The sequence below is a fragment of the Podarcis liolepis genome (assembly GCF_965112155.1).
Source record: "Podarcis liolepis genome assembly, chromosome: 2".
NCBI classification, from domain to species: Eukaryota; Metazoa; Chordata; class Lepidosauria; order Squamata; family Lacertidae; genus Podarcis; species Podarcis liolepis.
In genome coordinates this window covers 36,575,867-36,595,851 of record NC_139555.1, presented here as the reverse complement: position 1 = coordinate 36,595,851, position 19,985 = coordinate 36,575,867, and the positions used below count along the sequence as shown (strand labels likewise).

At 42.0% G+C, this 19,985-nt stretch overlaps 2 protein-coding genes and 1 long non-coding RNA gene across 13 annotated transcripts in view; 2 read left to right on the top strand and 1 right to left on the bottom strand.

The window, feature by feature from the left end:
• The window catches only part of MFSD11 (major facilitator superfamily domain containing 11), a 36,588-nt gene extending 20,735 nt beyond the window's left edge, over positions 1-15,853 (bottom strand). The window contains exons 1-12 of one of the 4 annotated variants that reach the window (XM_083487609.1): positions 14,263-15,853; positions 13,932-14,104; positions 13,595-13,779; positions 12,198-12,253; positions 10,234-10,341; positions 9,639-9,718; positions 7,112-7,208; positions 4,605-4,663; positions 3,572-3,716; positions 2,474-2,514; positions 1,586-1,651; positions 25-150 (exon numbers count right to left, since the gene is read on the bottom strand). In XM_083487609.1, coding sequence (XP_083343735.1) covers positions 25-150; positions 1,586-1,651; positions 2,474-2,514; positions 3,572-3,716; positions 4,605-4,663; positions 7,112-7,208; positions 9,639-9,718; positions 10,234-10,341; positions 12,198-12,253; positions 13,595-13,666 — 850 coding nt within the window. In that variant the 5' untranslated portion in view covers positions 13,667-13,779; positions 13,932-14,104; positions 14,263-15,853. Of the gene's footprint in view, positions 1-24; positions 151-1,585; positions 1,652-2,473; positions 2,515-3,571; positions 3,717-4,604; positions 4,664-7,111; positions 7,209-9,638; positions 9,719-10,233; positions 10,342-12,197; positions 12,254-13,594; positions 13,780-13,931; positions 14,105-14,262 lie in introns of those variants that run through there. The other 3 variants (XM_083487608.1, XM_083487607.1, XM_083487610.1) reach the window with 3 other exon arrangements.
• Positions 10,348-11,546, top strand: LOC310699609. Its single transcript, XR_014522152.1, has 2 exons — positions 10,348-10,495; positions 10,847-11,546. It is a non-coding gene; the product is annotated as an uncharacterized lncRNA (long non-coding RNA).
• A 260-nt stretch (positions 15,854-16,113) lies between the features above and the next one.
• SRSF2 (serine and arginine rich splicing factor 2) lies at positions 16,114-19,435 on the top strand. 8 transcript variants are annotated; one of them, XR_014522131.1, is made up of 5 exons: positions 16,138-16,778; positions 17,146-17,456; positions 17,754-17,857; positions 18,423-18,535; positions 19,000-19,435. XR_014522131.1 is itself a non-coding variant. In XM_083487715.1 (3 exons), exons 1-2 carry the CDS (start codon positions 16,417-16,419, stop codon positions 17,447-17,449), a joined length of 666 nt encoding a protein of 221 aa, XP_083343841.1. In that variant the 5' UTR covers positions 16,131-16,416; the 3' UTR covers positions 17,450-17,456; positions 18,423-19,435. The 8 variants fall into 8 exon arrangements, 2 of the variants coding, with proteins under 2 accessions (XP_083343841.1, XP_083343842.1); XR_014522130.1 differs by lacking the exon at positions 17,754-17,857 and having other exon boundaries at positions 16,137-16,778; XR_014522132.1 differs by having other exon boundaries at positions 18,423-19,435.
• The last annotated feature ends 550 nt before the right edge of the window (positions 19,436-19,985 follow it).

Here is a 19,985-nt window from a genome sequence, read left to right as displayed (position 1 = left end):
ATTTCCTTTGTTCCTATGACTCACCTAATATTTCTCCAATACCAATAAAAATACCAGAGAGTCCAATCAGACTTTTTTCTTCAGTTCCAAATTTATTTACAGCACCTATACAGGTCCCATACACTCCAGAGAAGAACGTTAATTCCAGACCTAGAAAGAAACAGCAATATTACAAAGACGGAAGGAGAAAGTTCCTAGAGCTTTATTAAAGTCTACAGTTTAAGACAGAATTGCAACATGGAGCTGCCAAAAGATATCAGTAGACTGAATGATACACTGGTCTTTTAGGAGAAGTTTTCATAACTGTATTTATGCAATGCAAGTCAAGTTGACCAGCGGTGGCATTGCGTACAGTACTTTGATTATCTGGAGGAAGCAACTGGTAGCAAAAATGCCTGTGTAGGATCCAACCATATAAACCATCAAGGTATTCTAAGTACCAATGGCACCAATATTAAATTTTAAGAATGTTTGTGCAGGATTCAACTACAACAACCAAGGCACCTATGGAACGCTAAGTGTTAGCTTTACTAACAACTCCCAAGAAGTATTTGTGAAACATTTTGCTTCAGAGCTGTCTGGTTCTATATAATGATGGTTAAAAGGATCATATGTACCACATGCCTCGATTTCTTTTGACGAAAAGTAGAACGTAAATTAAATAATAAAAAATCTTAACCAAGTGAGGTAAATGAGGCACATGGCCCATTGAGAGCCTGCTATGGGCCAAAACTTCCACCGACCCATGGAACTGCAGGCAAACCACCCCCACCTCCCCCAAAAAACACAACTTGGTGAAGGAACCTGAGACAGGCCTCCAAGTTTAAAGCAAGAATACTAAAATGTGATGATCGGGCCAACTAAGGTCCGCAAAAAATGGGACTGAAATAAATGCAAAATTCTGAAAATCTCCACTTTCACTTTAAAGCCCCCAAAATTTGAAATCCTTTCACATCTGAAAGGATTAAAAAAAAAAAAAAGACTGCAGGCTATGAAAGGTACAGATACTCTCAGCTGCAACCACCAGATGGCAATCTGCAACACAAGTATTCGGCTACCAAAAGGAAGATACTGTATAGGAAAAGGAGCACTGAAAGTTGCTGCGGGGGGGAGGGGGGAGGAGAGAGAGGAAAATATGATGGAAGAGATAACTGAAGATGCTGGAATGGAATGTCTTAATGCAAGGCAAGGACCACAATCCAAAAGGCATCTACAGATGTGTACAAGGGAATCATCCAAACAGCCAAGGCTTTTGTCCGAAGTAGCCAGCCAGCAATATGAGTGGCAGTTCATTAGAAAGAGCAATTGTCTTTTTTGGATGCAGAGAAATCTTTAAAAGAAATCCTCAGCTCTATGCATGGTTCTCCCACAGGCTCATGGGCTCAGAATGAGAGCAGAAACTCAGACTAACAAATGCTTTGGGAGATACAAGGAAAAGAAAAGCACTTGGGGGATTTGCATGATGCAGCCAAAAGGAATGGATTTGGGACAGGACTGATGGGCAGTAGGAAAGTCAGTCTGGGCCAAAGAAAAGTCCCATGCAAACTCCTAAGGCTAGTGATTCTATCTCCGTCCAGTTAGTTACCTGTATAGGCCGTTGTGATGCTAAGCAGCAGAATCTCTTTTGTGACACACAGCTTGATGGATCTTTCTGCAAAGAAGCCGCAATTAAAATACGCACATGCACACCATGAAGATCCTCCCTGGATGCTGAATTAAAGTGGGGGGAGGTGGAATGGGCTGAACTATGTTATCCCCTCCCACAATCATGACGACGACTTCTGAATTAATATTCACAGTTGCATACAGGAACACAGAACTATAGGGCTTAAGAAGACAAAAGGGTGACAGATTCCAACTTTGTGAGCCTAGACCATTGCTCACTGGTAGAGCAGCTGCTTGTATGCAGAAGGCCCCAGGTTCAATCCAGGTAGGGGTCTCCAGGTGGGGATGGAAAATACTGAGCTAGATGCATCAATGGTCAGAAGAAGACAGCTTTCTAGGCAGGAGAAGACACCTTAAGAGCCTCCCTTCCTGCCTACTTCATATCCGAAACAAACCACATTACAGGGAATGTAGTAATCCTGATGCTAATATTAGGCAAACTATCTTTCAATTCCCCTTACCCCAAGGGGAACACATCCACTGCTCCCTTAAGAGAACAGCCACCATGCTCCAAGAAGAATGAAACTTTCAAGAAACCCCTAACACGGGGAATTAAAAGCATCTTTTCCTCCCTAGGGGTAAGAATCTCAGACAATGATGCTTAACTGTGGTCCTGGGAAATGCAAAGCGTTGGTGTCTGGGTGGCAAGAAGAGACGCGTCATACAACACAGGAAAATAATGCATACTGCCTGCCCTTTTTATAAAAAAAAAACAACACCTGGAAGTGAGCTTTTAACTTGAGGCATCCATGTATGACTATGGCTTGGCATGCTGGAAAATCTAATACTTCCATGGGATTTCACTTACTAAATGCATCGACGGCCCTTGTCATGTTGCTTTGGCCAGACCTGGTTAAAACAAACGTTTATTTAAAGTGAGAAAATAAATTTACAAATGGTGAATTTAAGTTGTCATGATTATTATTCTTTATACAACAATGCCATTAGAAATTTTACTATACCAATATGTGAAATAACTCACTCAGAAATGAACTACTTATTATGCATTGCTTATGATTATTAGCCATATTTCAGAATGAGCTCGCTGGCTGGGGGCGAAACCACTCCACTTGCTTCCTGGTGGGTGAGTCACGGCTGCTTATAACAGGAGAAGCGTAAGGTGGCAGGGAGGTCAGTGCAGTGCAAACACACTGGCAGGTGTGCCAGGTTGGCTCTGCTGGTGCATATGCACTCTGCTGACCTCCCCACCACTCCTTCTCTATCTCCCACTACGCAACAGCAAACTCACCTGCCAAGAAGCTCGTGTAGCAGCTGCACCCCAGCCAGCAAGCTGCCTCTGAATTGTATTTTCCTGATATTATGTTATGGATGGAAATTATGTTGTTTATTATGTTTCTGCCCAAACCCAAGTTAATTTCTGCCGCCCAGATGAATGACTATTGCATTCTACAGTAACTCCTAAAGTATCAGAAGGACTTAATTCTTACTTTAGCCACACACTTTAGCCTGGATTAGTGTCACATTAAAGTAAAAGGACCCCTGACCATTGGGTCCACTCGTGGCCGACTCTGGGGTTGCGGCGCTCATCTCGCTTTATTGGCCGAGGAAGCTGGCGTACAGCTTCCAGGTCATGTGGCCAGCATGACTAAGCCGCTTCTGGCGAAGCAAAGCAGTGCACGGAAACGTCGTTTACCTTCCCGCCGTAGCAGTACCTATTTATCTACTTGCACTTTGATGTGTTTTCGAACTGCTAGTTGGAGTCTTTCCCACAAACTCCTCTACTCTGCCCAAAAACAAAGTGATTAATGGAAAAATATAGTGCGACCTGTGAGGACAGTGTGCATAACCATCCTTCGTAATACAAATTAGTCATCTATCTTATTCACAGGCGAGTAGAAATGGCTAAGCATACAGATTCAGGAGTCAGATAGCCATAAACACCTACGTGCGTTCTATGAGGTTGTCAGTAGAGGCATCAGCGTCTTCTTCCTCTGAATTTGATTCTTCTGGGGTCCTAATGAGAAAAAACAGAACGGTCCCCACAAGACTAATCACCGTCAGAGCAATGAAGACGGTCCTACGGTCGTTTTCTGGGAAAGAAAAAGAAGTATGCGTCAACTTCATAAACAAACAATAGCATATCCATTCATTCTATACCTAGGACATTTCTGTGCTGTGATTAAAAACAGCATATAAAATAAGGTGTACTCTCCCATATACTAGTCAAGTTCTCCATCAATGAAACTCAAGTTCTATATCCAAAGTTACCGATACAATAGAAGTGGGGAACCTTTTTCAACCCAAGGGCCAGTTCCTTCTGAGTAACTTTCTGGGAACCACATGCCAGTAGCGTGTTTTAATTCTGAGCTTTATTCAATTTCAAAATCAACTGTGAATTCTAGCTAATGTATCACATCTGATTCACAGACAAAATAAACGCAAAACGTTACTGAAGCTTGTGAAAACTGGCATGAGCTCAGTTGCAGAATCTGGGAGCCAGAGCAAGAGGAATGTAGGAGGGAAGTTCAAGGATGGCAGTGCTTTTTTGAGGTTGGAATGATAAAACACCGAGATGTGGAATCATAGAATCACAAAACTGTAGAGTTGGAAGGGACCCAAAGGGTCAAGGCAAGGTCAATAAAAGAGGAAGCTAAGCAACACCCAGATATATGTCAAAGTAGATTTGTTTCGGCGAGGATCACAGTTTGAAGGCATAGATGGGAATACGAGCCAGCTGTACACATGGAACAAAAATACAGCGAACAGAAGGGAAACACTGTAGTGCTTACAATTATGCTGCTACACATGAAGTTAAAAATAGCCTCCAAGGACTTTTAAAATACTGTTTAAAATAAGCTGTGGCTATCTCCACTGTTTTTTTTATTTCTTTTTGTCCCCTCATCAACATAGCAATTTCCCCTTATTATTTCATTCACAACCTGGTTACCTTAAAAAAAGGATATAATATAAAGACCAACCTGATATATGAAGTTTCCCTTGCCAGGCAAAGTATATATATAGATTTCCAAAAAACAAACTGTGAACAAAAGAAAGCACATTACTGGTTAAGCAAGCTACTTGAATCGCAAAAGAAGGGAAAAAATGTAGACTGCAATTTACTTTACACTGTCAGAAGACTGCAAATCCTAGTGAAGCTGAAGCAAGCCCAAGGATTTCCTTGTAAAAAGTTAAATTATGTTGGCTTTCCAGGCATAGTTGAACATACCTGGACAACATAAGATAACAAAGAGCTTGTTTTCTTTGTTCTCCTGCTACACCCACACAAAAAGTGTAACAAAGTTAAAGCAAGAATACTTCTTGGCTGGATAAAGAACCCAACAAGTTGCTCCCAACAATGGTGATACAGTGGTACCTCAGGTTAAGTACTTAATTCGTTCCGGAGGTCCGTTCTTAACCTGAAACTGTTCTTAACCTGAAGCACCACTTTAGCTAATGGGGCCTCCTGCTGCCGCCACACCGCCAGGGCACAATTTCTGTTCTCATCCTGAAGCAAAGTTCTTAACCCGAGGTAATATTTCTGGGTTAGTAGAGTCTGTAACCTGAAGCGTATGTAACCCGAGGTACCACTGTATACATCTACATCACAAAAACTGATCCAAAAGAAGAATGGATTTTGTCAGGATCTGCTTATATCGTTGCTCTTCTTTCTTCATTTTCTACCACCACCATCACCAGATCTCAGAGTTAATTCCAGGGGGGCACTTGTTTCTGGGCTCAGTTTAAACTACTGGTGATGACCTTTAAACCTCTAAACTCTGCCATATATGAATCAACAAGCATCAGTTTCTTCAGACATCTTGTGAAAACTTTACCTTTCTGACCAGGCTTTCCTGACTCATGAAATTGGGCCCTGTTTTATATGTTCGTATTCCCTGAATTCCTGTTTTACTTATTATTATATCCTTTTCTAGCTCTGTTTCATAGGGAGTTTTTGTATTAATGTTTTATATTGTACACCACTTGGGAGGTTTTTAAAAATGTTAAGCAGTTTGTAAATGTTTTTAATTAAATAATAATAATAAAGCTGCGGGAATCTTATTAATTAATTAATGGGCAGCTTAGGGACCGGTTACCTTGGCAACTGCCCACTCACACAGGAACTTGACTGACCTTACAGCCCCTGCTTCCTGTGCCACTCCTACACAAAATCAGGCAGGGACATGTGATAGACAGGACCTTCTCAGTGTTGGCACCGTGACTCATTAACTCCCTCCTGGTGAGGATTCAAATCCCCACTAGCCGCCATATCAACTCACACTAAAAACTACCATTCTAAAGACTTCTTGACATTTGTTGGACAAATTTAAATCAGGGGTCTACTCATTAAAAAGCAAACAAGGAGCATCTCCACCCCCATCACCCAGCCCAGACACAGAGGTCCAACTCCAAGGGCCTTCTACCGATTCCCTCACTGCAAGAAGTGAAGTTACAGAGAACCAGGCAGAGGGCCTTCTTGACAGTGGTGGTCGCCCTGTGGAATGCCCTCCCTTCAGATGTCAAACAGATAAACAACTCTATGACTTTTGGAAGACATCTGAAGGCAGCCCTGTATAGGGAAGGTTTTAATGTTTGATGTTTTATTGTGTTTTTATATTTTGCTAGAAGCCACCCAGGTTGGCTGGGACAACCCAGTTAGATGGACAAGATATAAGAATGAGAATAATTTCTTTCTAAACCAGCTTGCCTCCCAGGTGAAGCAGGTTGTCTAAAAAATGAATAGGAATTGCCTTCCAGTCAACCAGACAAGAAAGCTCACATGAACTGGAAGGAAATTGGTTATTTTCCTCTTCTAGGGGCAAATGACGTCCATATGCATGTGTGAACATGACAGCAGGTGAACAGTTTTGTGGGTTAGTGTCAAGGAAATCTGGAATAAAGCTTATATAAAAGACTGATCACATAAGCCAGACAGCATACTCTGCAGCCTTCCCTGAATTTCTGACTACTTCCCTTCAGATGCCAGGGCACTAGCTAAGTTCATGGGAAATTCTTAGTGCTAGCCTACAGGAACAAGGCAGATCATTTCCCATGACACAGAAGTGATGTTGACTCAGAACAGCCTTAGAGCAAAGCACTCCTTCCAATAAAGAAGACCAGTTCTAAATACGCATTTTGGAACACAGAATTGGCTGGAAGCTGTTATTCAACTCAATCCTAGCCATATTTTCTTGGAAGAAAATGAGTGAGCACAGAATTGCTACTGAACTGCAATTTTTTGGTTCCAATTAACTACGGATATTTCAGAAGAGACAGAATTCATAAAACTAGACATTTGGTGATAAATGACACAAGTGCAGCATTCTCTAAAGAAAAGTGTCACCCTCATGTCAAAAAAGCTAACAAGTGCCAGGTAGATAGACAGACAAACTTTTTATTGGCTTTTTACCAACAACAAACAACAAGTAGGGAGAAATCAAGATCGTATTGGATAGATATAAGTAAAGGTGATAATTTTGTTTCCTACCTGGATTGTAATAATGCCCAGAAGATGCCACTGTTTCTGCCAATGGTGTTTTCGTTGGAATTTATTGTCAGACAGTTTCCCTGAGCAGTCCACAGTACTGAAATTTAAATCAGAACACAGGTAAACAAGGAAAGAAAGTTATCTATGATTTGCTGACATTTTATGTGTGTCTATGTCTGAGGGCCCAGGGTAGTTAGTTCACGTAAGTATTTTTAAGATGCCTATTTGGGCCACTTCACAGATTTTTAGGACTATACCCAAGATGTTTTTAAGTGTACTAATAAAAATGTCAAGTGTGAATGTAACAAAGTTCTGTCTGAAACACAAATATCATACTTCATATGCTACAAGGATGGAATTGGCAGCAGCTCCTTGCTGAGTTTGTTGCCATGTGTGAAACAACACTTATTCTCCATCTTCAAAATGTGAAAATAATGACACATTTGCAAGCATCAACAAATCTCAAATACCAAATAGAATTTGTTGCCATGTGTGAAACAACATTTATCACCCAGCTTCAAAATGTGAAAATAATTACACACTTGCAAGCATCAACAATTAATATATACCAAATAACATAAAACATTACTAGAAGGTATTCTAGGCATTTCTCCACTTGCTGGCAACGCAGCCAGCCTCTGCGGCACTAAGGGTTAGTTTCTGATTTATCGCAGGCTGCTGGCAGCAACAAATCTGAATCATATATACTTTTTAAGATGCATAAGGTATGACTTTCAGAGTGGATGCCACTTCAGCTACGGTCATATTTCTAATCTGGACTTTGAGTACCACTTCAGGGCATCTCCAAATGACACAGCAAAAAAACCAACAAGTTAATTATAATACTACCTACTTTGAACAAGGTGATCCTAAGTAAATCTCTCTAAATTCAACTGGACTTGCTTTCTAGATAATGTGTTAGGTTTGCAGCCTAAGGGAATAATAATAATAATAATAATAATAATAATAATAATAATAATAATAATTCCTGTGGGAACCTTTCACACAAACCATATCCATGCCTGAGTGTATGCTTTGTGTAAATATTTCGTTTTCAAGATATACCAACTTGATAATTCTCAGCTTGAGCTGTAAAAATGCAACAAACGTACTGTCGCGTGCTTAAAGCCAAACTAGCCATGTCACTTGTTCTTGTGCCTTTTGCATCTTAATTCATAATCGGAGGCACAGAGAACTTGTTGAGACCATGGTGCCAAGGAGAGGGAGTTTAGCCCTTTCTTCCCCTGATGCAACTGTTAAAAAAACTAAAAATCCACACACTAGCTGTTAGCAATTGAAAAAGAAACATGTAACATGCGACACATTTAATATAACATCTCACCTAGATTTTAGGATTCCTACTAAGTTGGAACATCACGAATCACAAACTTCTTTTAATTTTTAAAGGCAGAGCTTAAGAAAGCAAGAGATTTGCTAACAGAATAATTTTGGGGATCTTTTACATTCAACTTTGTTTTCATTCATTCTTCTTCCAGCTCCAAACTAGCAGGTATAAAAGTTCTCTAATGTTTCTTTACAACTATCATTACTAGAGAAGTGGGGACACTAAAGAGCTTTTTAAAAATAGAAACGCTAAAGTTTGGATTCAAAGACCACATGTAGTTCTTCTGCATGTCCAAAGGAGCTTTGGACTTTGTCGTCTCAAACAGGGTATCCTCATGCTACATAGCACACCTCTTTTTAAACTGAAAGGAGTTTCAAAAGCAAAGTTGTCATTTGGAAGATGGGGAAGCTGAAAAAAATCAACAATTCCAAAGGGCATATTATGTGCCTAGAATATATGCTCTGGGCATCTCGGCCTCGATCTCAAGATCCTACCAAGAACCCAAGTCCAACCTAAACATTCCTAGATCTTTCTGATACAAAGTTGGGAACAGCATACAGAAAGGCCTCATTCACACATTTTGTTAAAACCATAGTTTAGTGCTACACAGGTGAGCCTCCCAGAGCCCAAGTGAGCCGCTGGGCTTGCAGGCTCCTACCTCATCTCTCCTGCACAGTCAGGAGGAGTTCTGCCAAGCTTAGCTTCAGTTTAAAAAAATCTTGGCTAAACACTGCACACAAACCCAGGATCCTGGATTAAAACAAGCTCTGGTCAGTTTCGATACAAGCCAACTTCCAACCATAAGTTATGAAGTTGGGATGTTTAACAAACCACTTTTATTTTAAACCAGAATCCCTGATTCACTGCCAACAGTTAGCCAAGATTCTTTGAAAGCAAAACTCACAAACTGTGTGCGAGAGGGGAGGGAGAAGTACGCAAGCCAAACACTTTGCTTGGGCTCATGAAGCCTCACCAACTTAGCACTAAACCAGGCATAGGCAAACTTGGCCCGCCAGATGTTTTGGGACTACAACTGCCATCATCCCTGACCACTGGTCCTGTTAGCCAGGGATAATGGGAGTTGTAGTCCCAAACCATCTGGAGGGACGAGTTTGCCTATGCCTAAACTAAACTATGCTTTAAAGTTCCACGAGAACCAAGGCGTGGTGAGAAAAGGCTTACCAGCAGCTGCTATTCCAAGGAAAACAGAGGCTGTGTAGAAGCTCCAAGTAGAAGGCTGGATAAAAACGGCAATATATATGCTGAAAAGATGGCAATGTATGGGATTCAGTTTTAAAATTGCTGATGCTACAACTGCAATACTTTATATTATATTAAAGTCAATTTCTTACTCCAGCTGCAAAAAATACTGCAGCTCAATATATCTGAAAGTTTTACATATCACTAAAGCACATTATGACGTGCTGTTTCAATCATGCAATCTAACAACCATTATTTTCTTACACTGTAACCCACTCCAAGAAGCTCAATTTAAAATATTTAAAAATTTAAAATATTAGCCTCACAGCAACCCTGAGTGGTTGATTTAAGCTGTGAGAAGATGACTTGATCAGGGCTCCCGAGTGAGATTCATGGTTGCACAGGGATTTTAACTTGTACATCCTGTGTTGAAAGCCAACACACTAACCACTATCCCATGTTCCTCAGTTCCTCACCTGCTGATGCTGCACATGAGGACAATCAGCCTTCCAAAGGTAGATGAATAAAAGGTAGATAGCCAGAAGGAAACATCAAGGACTTACGTATTTTGACTTACCTGTAAAAGATACCACTAACAAACATGGACAATTGCGGTCCTATGATGGCAACCACTGAAGGCGAGATAAGATTGGATGCCGAAAACACCCCATAAATAACAGCCATGCTGCGGAAAGTAACACTAATTATTAATAAATATTAGGATACATTTCAATGTCATTTCAGAATTTTTAAATGTATTAATAGTGGGGTTGGAGAGATGAAAATAATGGCAACTTATTTCACATTTGGCAACCAATGTGCCACTTTGGTTTCATATAGTACATGGGTAAAGGTAAAGGTAAAGGGACCCCTGACCATTAGGTCCAGTCGTGGCCAACTCTGGGGTTGCGGCGCTCACCTCGCTTTATTGGTCGAGGGAGCCGGCGTACAGTTTCCAGGTCATGTGGCCAGCATGACTAAGCTGCTTCTGGCGAACCAGAGCAGCGCACAGAAACACCGTTTACCTTCCCGCCGGAGCGGTACCTATTTATCTACTTGCACTTTGACGTGCTTTTGAACTGCTAGGTTGGCAGGAGCAGGGACCGAGCAACGGGAGCTCACCCCGTCGCGGGGATTCAAACCGCTGACCTCTGATCGGCAGGTCCTAGGCTCTGTGGTTTAACCCACAGTGCAATGGGTAGATGAGTCTAAAAAGCCTGGGACACAAATTTTCATGGCCCTCTAGTAGCTATGGTGGCTCATTTACCAGAAGTAATATATTTAGTGTGAACTGGAGTAGAATATACATCAGGAGGTTTAGTTTGGTCAGTTATATAATGTCCAGTTTGGCCATTATTTGCCTTCCTCAACTGTATCTATTAATTAACACAGGACTGTATGCCTGTGTTATGCCAGGTACAATCCAATCAATTTGTAGGTCCCTCTACAAAAACAACACAAAACAGGAAATGTAGGAAGTTGTATTCACACATATCCAATGACAAATCTGATTTAGCCATTAGTAGTCAAAGGATTTATTATTATTAATTATTATTTTACCCATTTTCATTGTTCTTCCCTTCCATGGCTTGCATCAAAACATTATCAATTGGGAGAGCTCAGTTATGGAAGCAGAATACATTTCACAAAACAAGCAGATACAGTGGTACCTCGGATTACAAACATAATCCATTCCGGAAGTCCGTTCTTAAACCGAGGCGCGCTTTCCCTAATAAGGCCTCCCACCGCTGGTGCCCTTCCACCGTTCGGCTTCCGTTCGTAGACCGAGTTAAAGTTCGCAAACAGGGACACTACTTCCGGTTTTGCGGAGTTCGTAAACCGAATAGTTTGTAAACAGGGCTGTTCTTAAACTGAGGTACCACTGTATATGCATTTTTACATAATTTAGAGTTACTGTCTTTTAGCAATTACCTCACACTATGAGATGAAAATAACTAGGAATGTATCATTTGTATCTTAAGCTTAAATGCTGCCAGCACATTGTAACTTCTTATCCAGAAGCTAATCCTTACTTTTTTCTGGGTGTTTTTAACACATTCTTTGTTAAGGACTTTCAACTTTGGAAGAGACAGATAACTTCTGTGTAATGAGCAGAGGTTGTTTTGCAGGATATCACCAATTTATTTACATAAATCCTTATGAGTCAGTGAAATGGACAGGGAAAAACTGAGTTAGACACCGGCTTGCCTTCTCACCCCACCCCCTTCCCCCACAAGAAAGGGGACATGCACAGAAGGGGACAAAATGGAGGGGTTTCTATTTTTTGACACTTTGGTGCAAGTCTAGTTTTCTTCATGCACTTTTTTCACTGCTTTGCAGATGGGGACTAGCATTCCAACACATTGCATTAGCTGTTTAGCTTGAAATGCCTAGCTCTGAAACTCTGTTTGGGACCTCCAAAAAAAAGGAGGAGGAACTCATGGTATTGATAGGGAGAATGATTGTTTTCCATTATGTCTGAAACCAGCACATAGTGCGACTCAAAAGCAACAAAAAGAGAAAAGTATCAGTGAAGAGTACCTTGTATAGCCACTGCCATGGAAATCAGTGTGATTTAAATTTGTGATAACGGTTTGCTGTACGGAAAGAATTTTTTAAAAAGATTAAAATATGGTATCTAAAGATTTTTTAAAATGATAAATACTTGAGATACCTAACAGAACTAGAAATCAAACTACAGATGAACAGAAATTAAAACACTAATTAAACTTCAAAGCAACGCCTTGAATTAGGTAGTTGCTATTGTAATACTCCTTTCATTGATATAGGCACTGACTCATTCAGCACGTGAACACTGGTTTTCATAATCACTAATGTTGCAACACAGAAAGCAAGGATGCAAAGGAAAGTTGATAGCCTGAGTAAGTTAAAAGTTTTGCACATCAGTTTTCTGAGCTCCCTGAGTGTTTTTCTCTCCCCTTCTCCTGAAGGCAAAACTACACATTACTTTAACAAACAGATATTCTGAAACCTACATTTGAACAGGTAACATTAATGAGATTACAATGGAACATTCTAACTGATGAGTGGGAAGTGTCCTTGATTACGTATAATCCACAGGGAACTAGGAAGGGAATAACTCTCTCACACTCCTGCTTATTGAGGACAGGATTGATGTTGCATGCATGGAACAAGATCTTATTGCACAACAGGAATTCCCTCCATCCTCCCCCCAAATGCCTGCCAGCCCGCCCGAAATCTGCTCTGGAGGGTTGGATGAAAGCCCAGAACTGGTTTAGGGGGCACATGGAGGGTGTCTTGTTGTGAGACTGGACCATGTTGTGTGTATGTATGCTTCATTAGCGCTACATTGAATTCTTCCCCTTATACCCAGGAAACCTGATGCATGGGATTGGGGCGAGGTGGAGTGATAAAAAAAGGAATTTCACACAAAGGGATGGGCAACATGGTAACCTCCTAACATTGTTAGAATCCTTCTCCCATTAGCCTCAGCATACCTAATAGTCAGGGGTGATAGGAACTGTGCTCCAAAAACATCTAGAGAGGCATGGGTTTCTCTCTATAAAAGAGATGTGCAAGTGCTGGCAGTTAAGAATACAATCCTATAGTCCATGGGAGGGTGTCCCAGGAATTTGCAGATCTTCCTTTCCTTGGCCAAAGAGAGAGGTCCATCCTCATAGGGGGGCATCCACCCCCAGAACCATTCCCCTGGTTCCCACTAAAAAGGTCACTGACATGGCTCTCCCCAGTGGTGTTTGAAGAGGAATGTTGAGATGAATCCCAAGCCTCTGGGATGCTCCTGGCATGATCCTCTGGCATGCTCCTGGAATTTTTTTTTTGGGGGGGGGATATATATCAGTCCTTGCAGGGCTATAGAATTGGGTGATTATTCTGCCTTGCATTCACACAGACATGAGCACAGAAACAGAGTAAAGATTATTATGCCTCAGCATTACATTCTGAAAGATCATCCGAATGCTACACAGGACAGTGTGGGGAATCACATGCGTTTTCACTTGGAAGTTCATTGAGATCTACTATCCTTGCAGGCAATGAGGTTAGGATTCCAGCCCTAATCATTTTCTGTGTTAGCATTTTGTATCACTAAAAGCAGTAGATAGCTTCAGAAATATTTCTAAATCTAGACAGTTTAGAAGAAACAAAACTAGAGTTAGCACATTACATGTGCTTGAAGCCCCAAAACAATATAACCAGACTGAAGCACCATGAAGAAAGGAAAGGGATGCATTCAGGGGAAGGGGTAGGAAGGGGTAGGCTCATATTTTCACTTACCGCAACATTTCCACATGTTTGGAAAGCAGTGAACATAAACATAAAGGCTGTTCCTAGAACAATGATGTTCAACAGTTTTTTTGTCTCAGGATTCATTTTGTGTTTCCTCAAAAAGCTTTCTGGCTGAAGTTGGGGCAGGGTCACTACCCTTTAAGCTTCTTTTTAAAAAAAATCTGTCAAGACAACACAAATACCATAATAAGCGTATATGTAAAACTGACTGTGGCATCGACAGATATATTCTGACAAATGAAGGGAAATCATGTACAAATGTAGCTAAGCAGAATAATAGCAGAGAAAAATCTCCAAGCAACAGGAATGAAAATACTACCTTTCACACAGTGAACAACAGCAGGCTCTCCCAAAAGATGAAGCATTCTGCCCCAGCTGATCTTCTTTGACATTTTACTTCCTCATCATACTTTCTGAGTCAGTTTTTGGCCCAAAGACTTTAAATCACGTGGTGACAAAGGGAACTCCTGCACAGAGAGCATTCAGTTCATGCTGGACAGGAACTAAAGAGCAGTACAGAAGTCAGGTCAGCTGACCAAAAGGAAGAAAGCCCTGATGAATTCTGGGAAATGCAGTTCTGAATGTTCCCTTCTTAGTCAACACAGAAAAGCATGGAAAGGACTTGCTTAGTTGTTTAAATGATACATTTAATAAGGAATTGTTGACTCCATTAAAAAAACATACATTTCTGCTTCATATATTTATATAATCTCAATGAGTGGTAAAAAGAGGTAAGATATCTATCATTTACTTAATTGGGCATGCAAGTTATGTGTGTCAGTGTTTTAATTTACTTTCTCCATACTAGAATGTGAAGTACTCGGATATAACATGTACTGTAATGCAGTAATAATTTCTATTACTTTATTCTTCCATCACACAAGAAAACCACATTTTTAATTAAGCGTTACACATTCCCATGAAGCTTTTTGGTGACAATGCAGCACAAACAGATTAGGTGGTGATACATTCTGGTTCAGTGGTATGTTTGGAATGTGGGCAAGATATTGCTGGTGCATAAAAAGGTTGGGAGGCATTGTTTTTAGATGCTTCAACCATCATTTCATAAATCAGAGTGATTACCTCTAATATTTCAGTATTTTGTCAGCTAAACATTTCACTTGTGGAATCAAGTAGCCAAACACTATTTTTGTTCATAGCCGAACCCAAAAGGGGTGCCTTATTAACTCACGAGTGCATTGCCCCAAGAAAAAGATACTCCATGTGGGAGCACTACTAATTAACATGTCTTTAAATCTGTTTACTTCAGTATAACACTTTTGTAAAGAACATAATTTGTTACGATAGGTTGCAATAATGGCTATAAACCTCCATAGAACAAAATACAGTAACATAGGTCTATGCTTCCATAATATGGATTATTTTTTTAAATGCCAAACTTTTACTTCTTCTTTTTTCTTCTTGCTGTTCCCATTCACTGATGCACCAGTTGTAATCTGCAGTCCCCTTAGCAAAAAGCTTGCTTTATGGTGTCATGATTGCTTCTGATAAAAGACACTGGCGGGCTATTATCTTCTGATTCGACCCTCACTCCTACCACTACATCAGACCAACGCAGCACGGCTCCAATCAACATCTCCTCCACCTAACTCATCACTAATGGCAATGGGCGGGGCAAAAGGTAGTCGCGCCCTCAACCCTAATTCGCGCCTCTTCACTGCGGCAGGAAGGACATCATTGCTCCGCCTCACATCCTTAAACCGTCCAAGGCTCTCGTGCACGCTACGTGCGTACTACAGATTTCGCGCGCGCGCTCCCTCAAGATCAGTTTCCGCTCTCCCTTCGCCGCCATTTTGAATCCAATACTTCCTCTTTTTCGACAAGCGCTATTTGAACGCTTAAAAAAAAATAAAACCGCGCAACTTGTAATAAACATATCTTAAACAATATGCTTTCATATTTGATTCATCAAATTTAAAAACATTGCATAGTCCTCAGGAGCAGACATTTTTTTCTGTGTGTGATCTCTTCCGGGGTTTCAAACTTAACGGCGCCTGAGCGTCCAAAACCCTGTAATTAAGTTTACAGTATCTCCCTTGACGCCAGCGCGTTTCCATGACTATTTCGGTTGGGAAAACGAAAACGGATTTTTAATTTGAATCGGCCCCACTCTGGGAGTAGGAGGGGGCAGGGTGGTCTCGCGATTTGCTTCCGGGTCACCGGCGGCCATTTTGTGGCGCTTAAGTGCTCGGGGAAGGGCGGCACCTCGCTCATTTGCTCGTGGCTGCGCGGAGATGGTGGTGAGCGAGTGAGGCCCTGTCCGCGCGCTTGAGACTCCACCGCAGGTCCCAACACCTGCAGCCCTAACGGAAGAGGCCTTCCGCCACTACTCCTCACCCCCCCAGCCCTCTCGTCACGCGCCTTCTTTCCCCCCCCCCACCCCCGTCACCGCTCCGCTTCTCCGGCGTCACCCCCTCCTCCCTTCCCTTCTCCCCTTTCCCCTCCCGCTGCTATGAGTTACGGGCGGCCGCCGCCGGACGTGGAAGGCATGACCTCGCTGAAGGTAGACAACCTGACTTACCGCACCTCCCCGGACACGCTGCGGCGCGTCTTCGAGAAGTACGGCCGCGTCGGGGACGTCTACATCCCCCGCGACCGCTACACCAAAGAGAGCCGCGGCTTCGCCTTCGTGCGCTTCCACGACAAGCGCGACGCGGAGGACGCCATGGACGCTATGGATGGGGCCGTGCTTGACGGGCGGGAGCTGCGCGTCCAGATGGCCCGCTACGGGCGGCCGCCCGATTCCCACCACAGCCGCCGAGGGCCCCCTCCGCGCCGGTACGGCAGCGGAGGCTACGGACGTCGGAGCAGGAGGTGAGTGGGGGGGGGAGAGAAGGCCCCGCGGCTGCTCCGGAGGCCAAGGCTGGGCGGGTGGAGGGGTGTATGGAAAGTGGGATCTTTGGCGTGTGAAGGTAGAGGGAGCGATTGTTGCGAGTAACTTGAGGTGGCAAACGAAAGGCCTGTGTTCTTTGCGGATCGCTTTGGCTCGGTTCGGCGGGAAAATACCCGGGCCACGTGATCCCCGAGGGCTAGGGATCGAATGGGCGGCGCGGAGTTTTCCCCTTTAGGCGTCATAAACGAGATCTGGCCGGGAAATAGCATTGTGAGTTTCTATCCGTTATTCAATCCGCCCTTTTTTCTCCTTTCTCAATCCTTCCTCTAACCCGCCCGCTCTCCGCAGTCCTAGAAGACGTCGTCGCAGCCGGTCCCGAAGCAGGAGCCGCTCCAGGTCCCGAAGCAGATCGCGCTACAGCCGCTCCAAGTCCAGATCCCGCACACGATCCCGGTCTCGTTCCACTTCCAAGTCCAGGTCTGCCAGGAGATCGAAGTCCAAGTCCTCATCTGCCTCCAGATCTCGCTCCCGATCGAGGTCCAGGTCCAGATCCAGAAGCCCCCCGCCTGTTTCAAAGAGGGAATCGAAGTCGAGGTCCCGTTCTAAGAGCCCTCCTAAGTCTCCCGAAGAAGAAGGAGCTGTGTCATCTTAAGAATATGGTAACGTGTCTGGCGGCCTACTGTATTTGCATGCTGTATTGTAGCACTCTAGTGGGTATTGGGTTCTTGAGACAGGATTCTAGCGTAAGTAAATCCTAATGGGGCATGTTCGTTTCTGAGGAGGGCATTTTAGCTTATGGCTAATAAAATAAAATGCATTTTTTTACAGAGACTATATTTGTGTTTTGTTGCAATTAATAGCTTGCTTTTTAATATCTATTGTTTGAGACGCAACCTATTTCTGAAATGACTATTTCTTACTGTTCTTACCCAACATCTGCATTTTCCCCTTTAAAGCTGCGGTCTCCTGTTTGCTTAAAGAATATTGGCCAGTATTGCAGATTTTAACTGATTTGGCTGATCCTCCAGGGACCAGTTTCTGTGGGCGTGTATTGGAGCAGGTTTGTCTTTAAATGTTAAAGATACACTATCCTGTTAATGACCAATCAGTCCTGTGTTTACAATGCTGAACGGCATCCAATATTTTTAAAAGTGGAAGGTGAATTGCAAGAGCTAATGGAAATCAGTTTTATCTAAAGTACGATTGTGGGCTTCTAAGGATATGTAGGGTGGGGAAAATGGATAGTGTGTCTTTAACCTCCCTCAAATTGTTTGGTCCTGTTTTTTCAACGGAAGTGGGCCTAGAATTGTTAAGTTACACAACTATTTAATGATTCTTCAAGGTTTTGAATAAGAACTAATGCCTAATGTGAATTGGGCTGGATTCAGGTTAAGGGTAGTTCGATCTTAGCCCGACACTATGTAACATCAATAATGGAGATTCAACAGTATCAAAAAATTCTCATGCTGTCTACATTAGTATCCAGTATCATGGTGGGAGGTGGGCATTGCACATTTCTAAAACAGTGAGACAAGGCCAGTATTACTAGGAATCTGAGAGCATCCATAAAATATGGAGGACATACAAAGGGGTACTTTGCTGAACTATACCTTTTTCAAACCTAGATAACGTCAAAAACATGAGAAACCTACATAAAGGAAGCCTTGGAGGAAGTACGATCGTTTGAATCGCCAGTCCATTGGAGAGATCCCGGCACAACCAACCAGCTGTTGAAAAGGTTATTTTGTAACACTTTGTCTAACTTTTACTTTACTTTTGGGCCTCAAATGGCAGACTTTTACATTTATGTGCCATTTTGTTGCTATTATTCAAATTTCTTGTAATTTAGTGAAGTGAACGACTACAGATTTCATTATTGGCTTGGATATGTGAGGTAAAATTTTCATTTTTGTTCATGTAGTGCTGATTTTGCAAATAAAAGTGATAACTAACTTGCTTCCTCAAGTTTATTAAAGATCTATGCAGCTGTGATATGCTGAATAGCTTAATGCTGTCCACATGCTCAATTTTTGCCTTTAGTCTCAAATTCTGAAATTTTTAATTCAAATGCATTTGCAAATACTTCGTTGAAATAGTATCTACAAGTCAAACGTTAAACTTTACAGCTGACAATTATTTTGAACAATTTGTTTTTATCAGACAAAATTCTAATCTCTTCTCTTATGTATTTTTGTGCACTAGGCGCAGTTGTGTAGCAGTTGAGTAATGCTGGTTAGCTGTTAAGGTGGCGTGTTGCAGTGCAGAGTGCTTGGCTGTTTCCTGTTTTCTCCTGATTGCTCCTGTAACGATGCCTTGTCGTGCAGAAACAAATGGCTGTCCAGTTAATTATAATTGCCTGACAACTGCACTTCCAGTCACCCGGGCCTTGCATAAAAATAACGGAGCATACAGTGAGCACATCTAGCTGGTGGTAAACACACCTTATTTTTTTCCAGAATGGTAAATTAGACCATCTACATATGTGAACTTGGATATAAACAAATGTAATGTTAAAAGCATTTGATTCATTCCTCTGTAAGTACTGATTTGGAGTATCTCTTACAACATTCTATACTATGACCACTGTGTCTGTAGTTTAATAAAACACTTACTTGGTGTTCAGTTTTTTCAACTCTTATATCCTGACTCTGCTTTGTATGTTAGAAGCGAACAAAATCTGTCGTCCTATTTCAGAACAGTAGCTAATGTGTATTAACCTTCATTTATATATAACAAATCACATTTGGAGTACTTTTCCTTTGAAATTTGTATGAATTGTTCCGGATTTGCAGGATAGGAGTCAATAATGTATCTCTACAGTACACACTATATAGTAGAGCACACAGATGGGAATATTGCCCATAAGTCATTGGAGGTGTTTTCTGGGTAGTGGATACATGAAGTAGGAAACTAAACTGACTAAGCAGAATATGCTATCTTAATGTGACAATGGCTGCACTAAAACTTTTTATAAACATGCTGTGTACATTTGACAGGTATGTTGGGGGCAACTGCTACTTCACTGCTTAATGTCGGGGGAAGAAGACTAGGGGGAACCCTTGAAATGCAAGGAAAAGCACCACCTCATGGTGCCACATAACTCCATTTACTTAAGAGCAGGGATGGCCAAATGTGGCCCTTCAGATGTTTTGGGACTACAACTCCCATCATCCCTAGCTAACAGGACC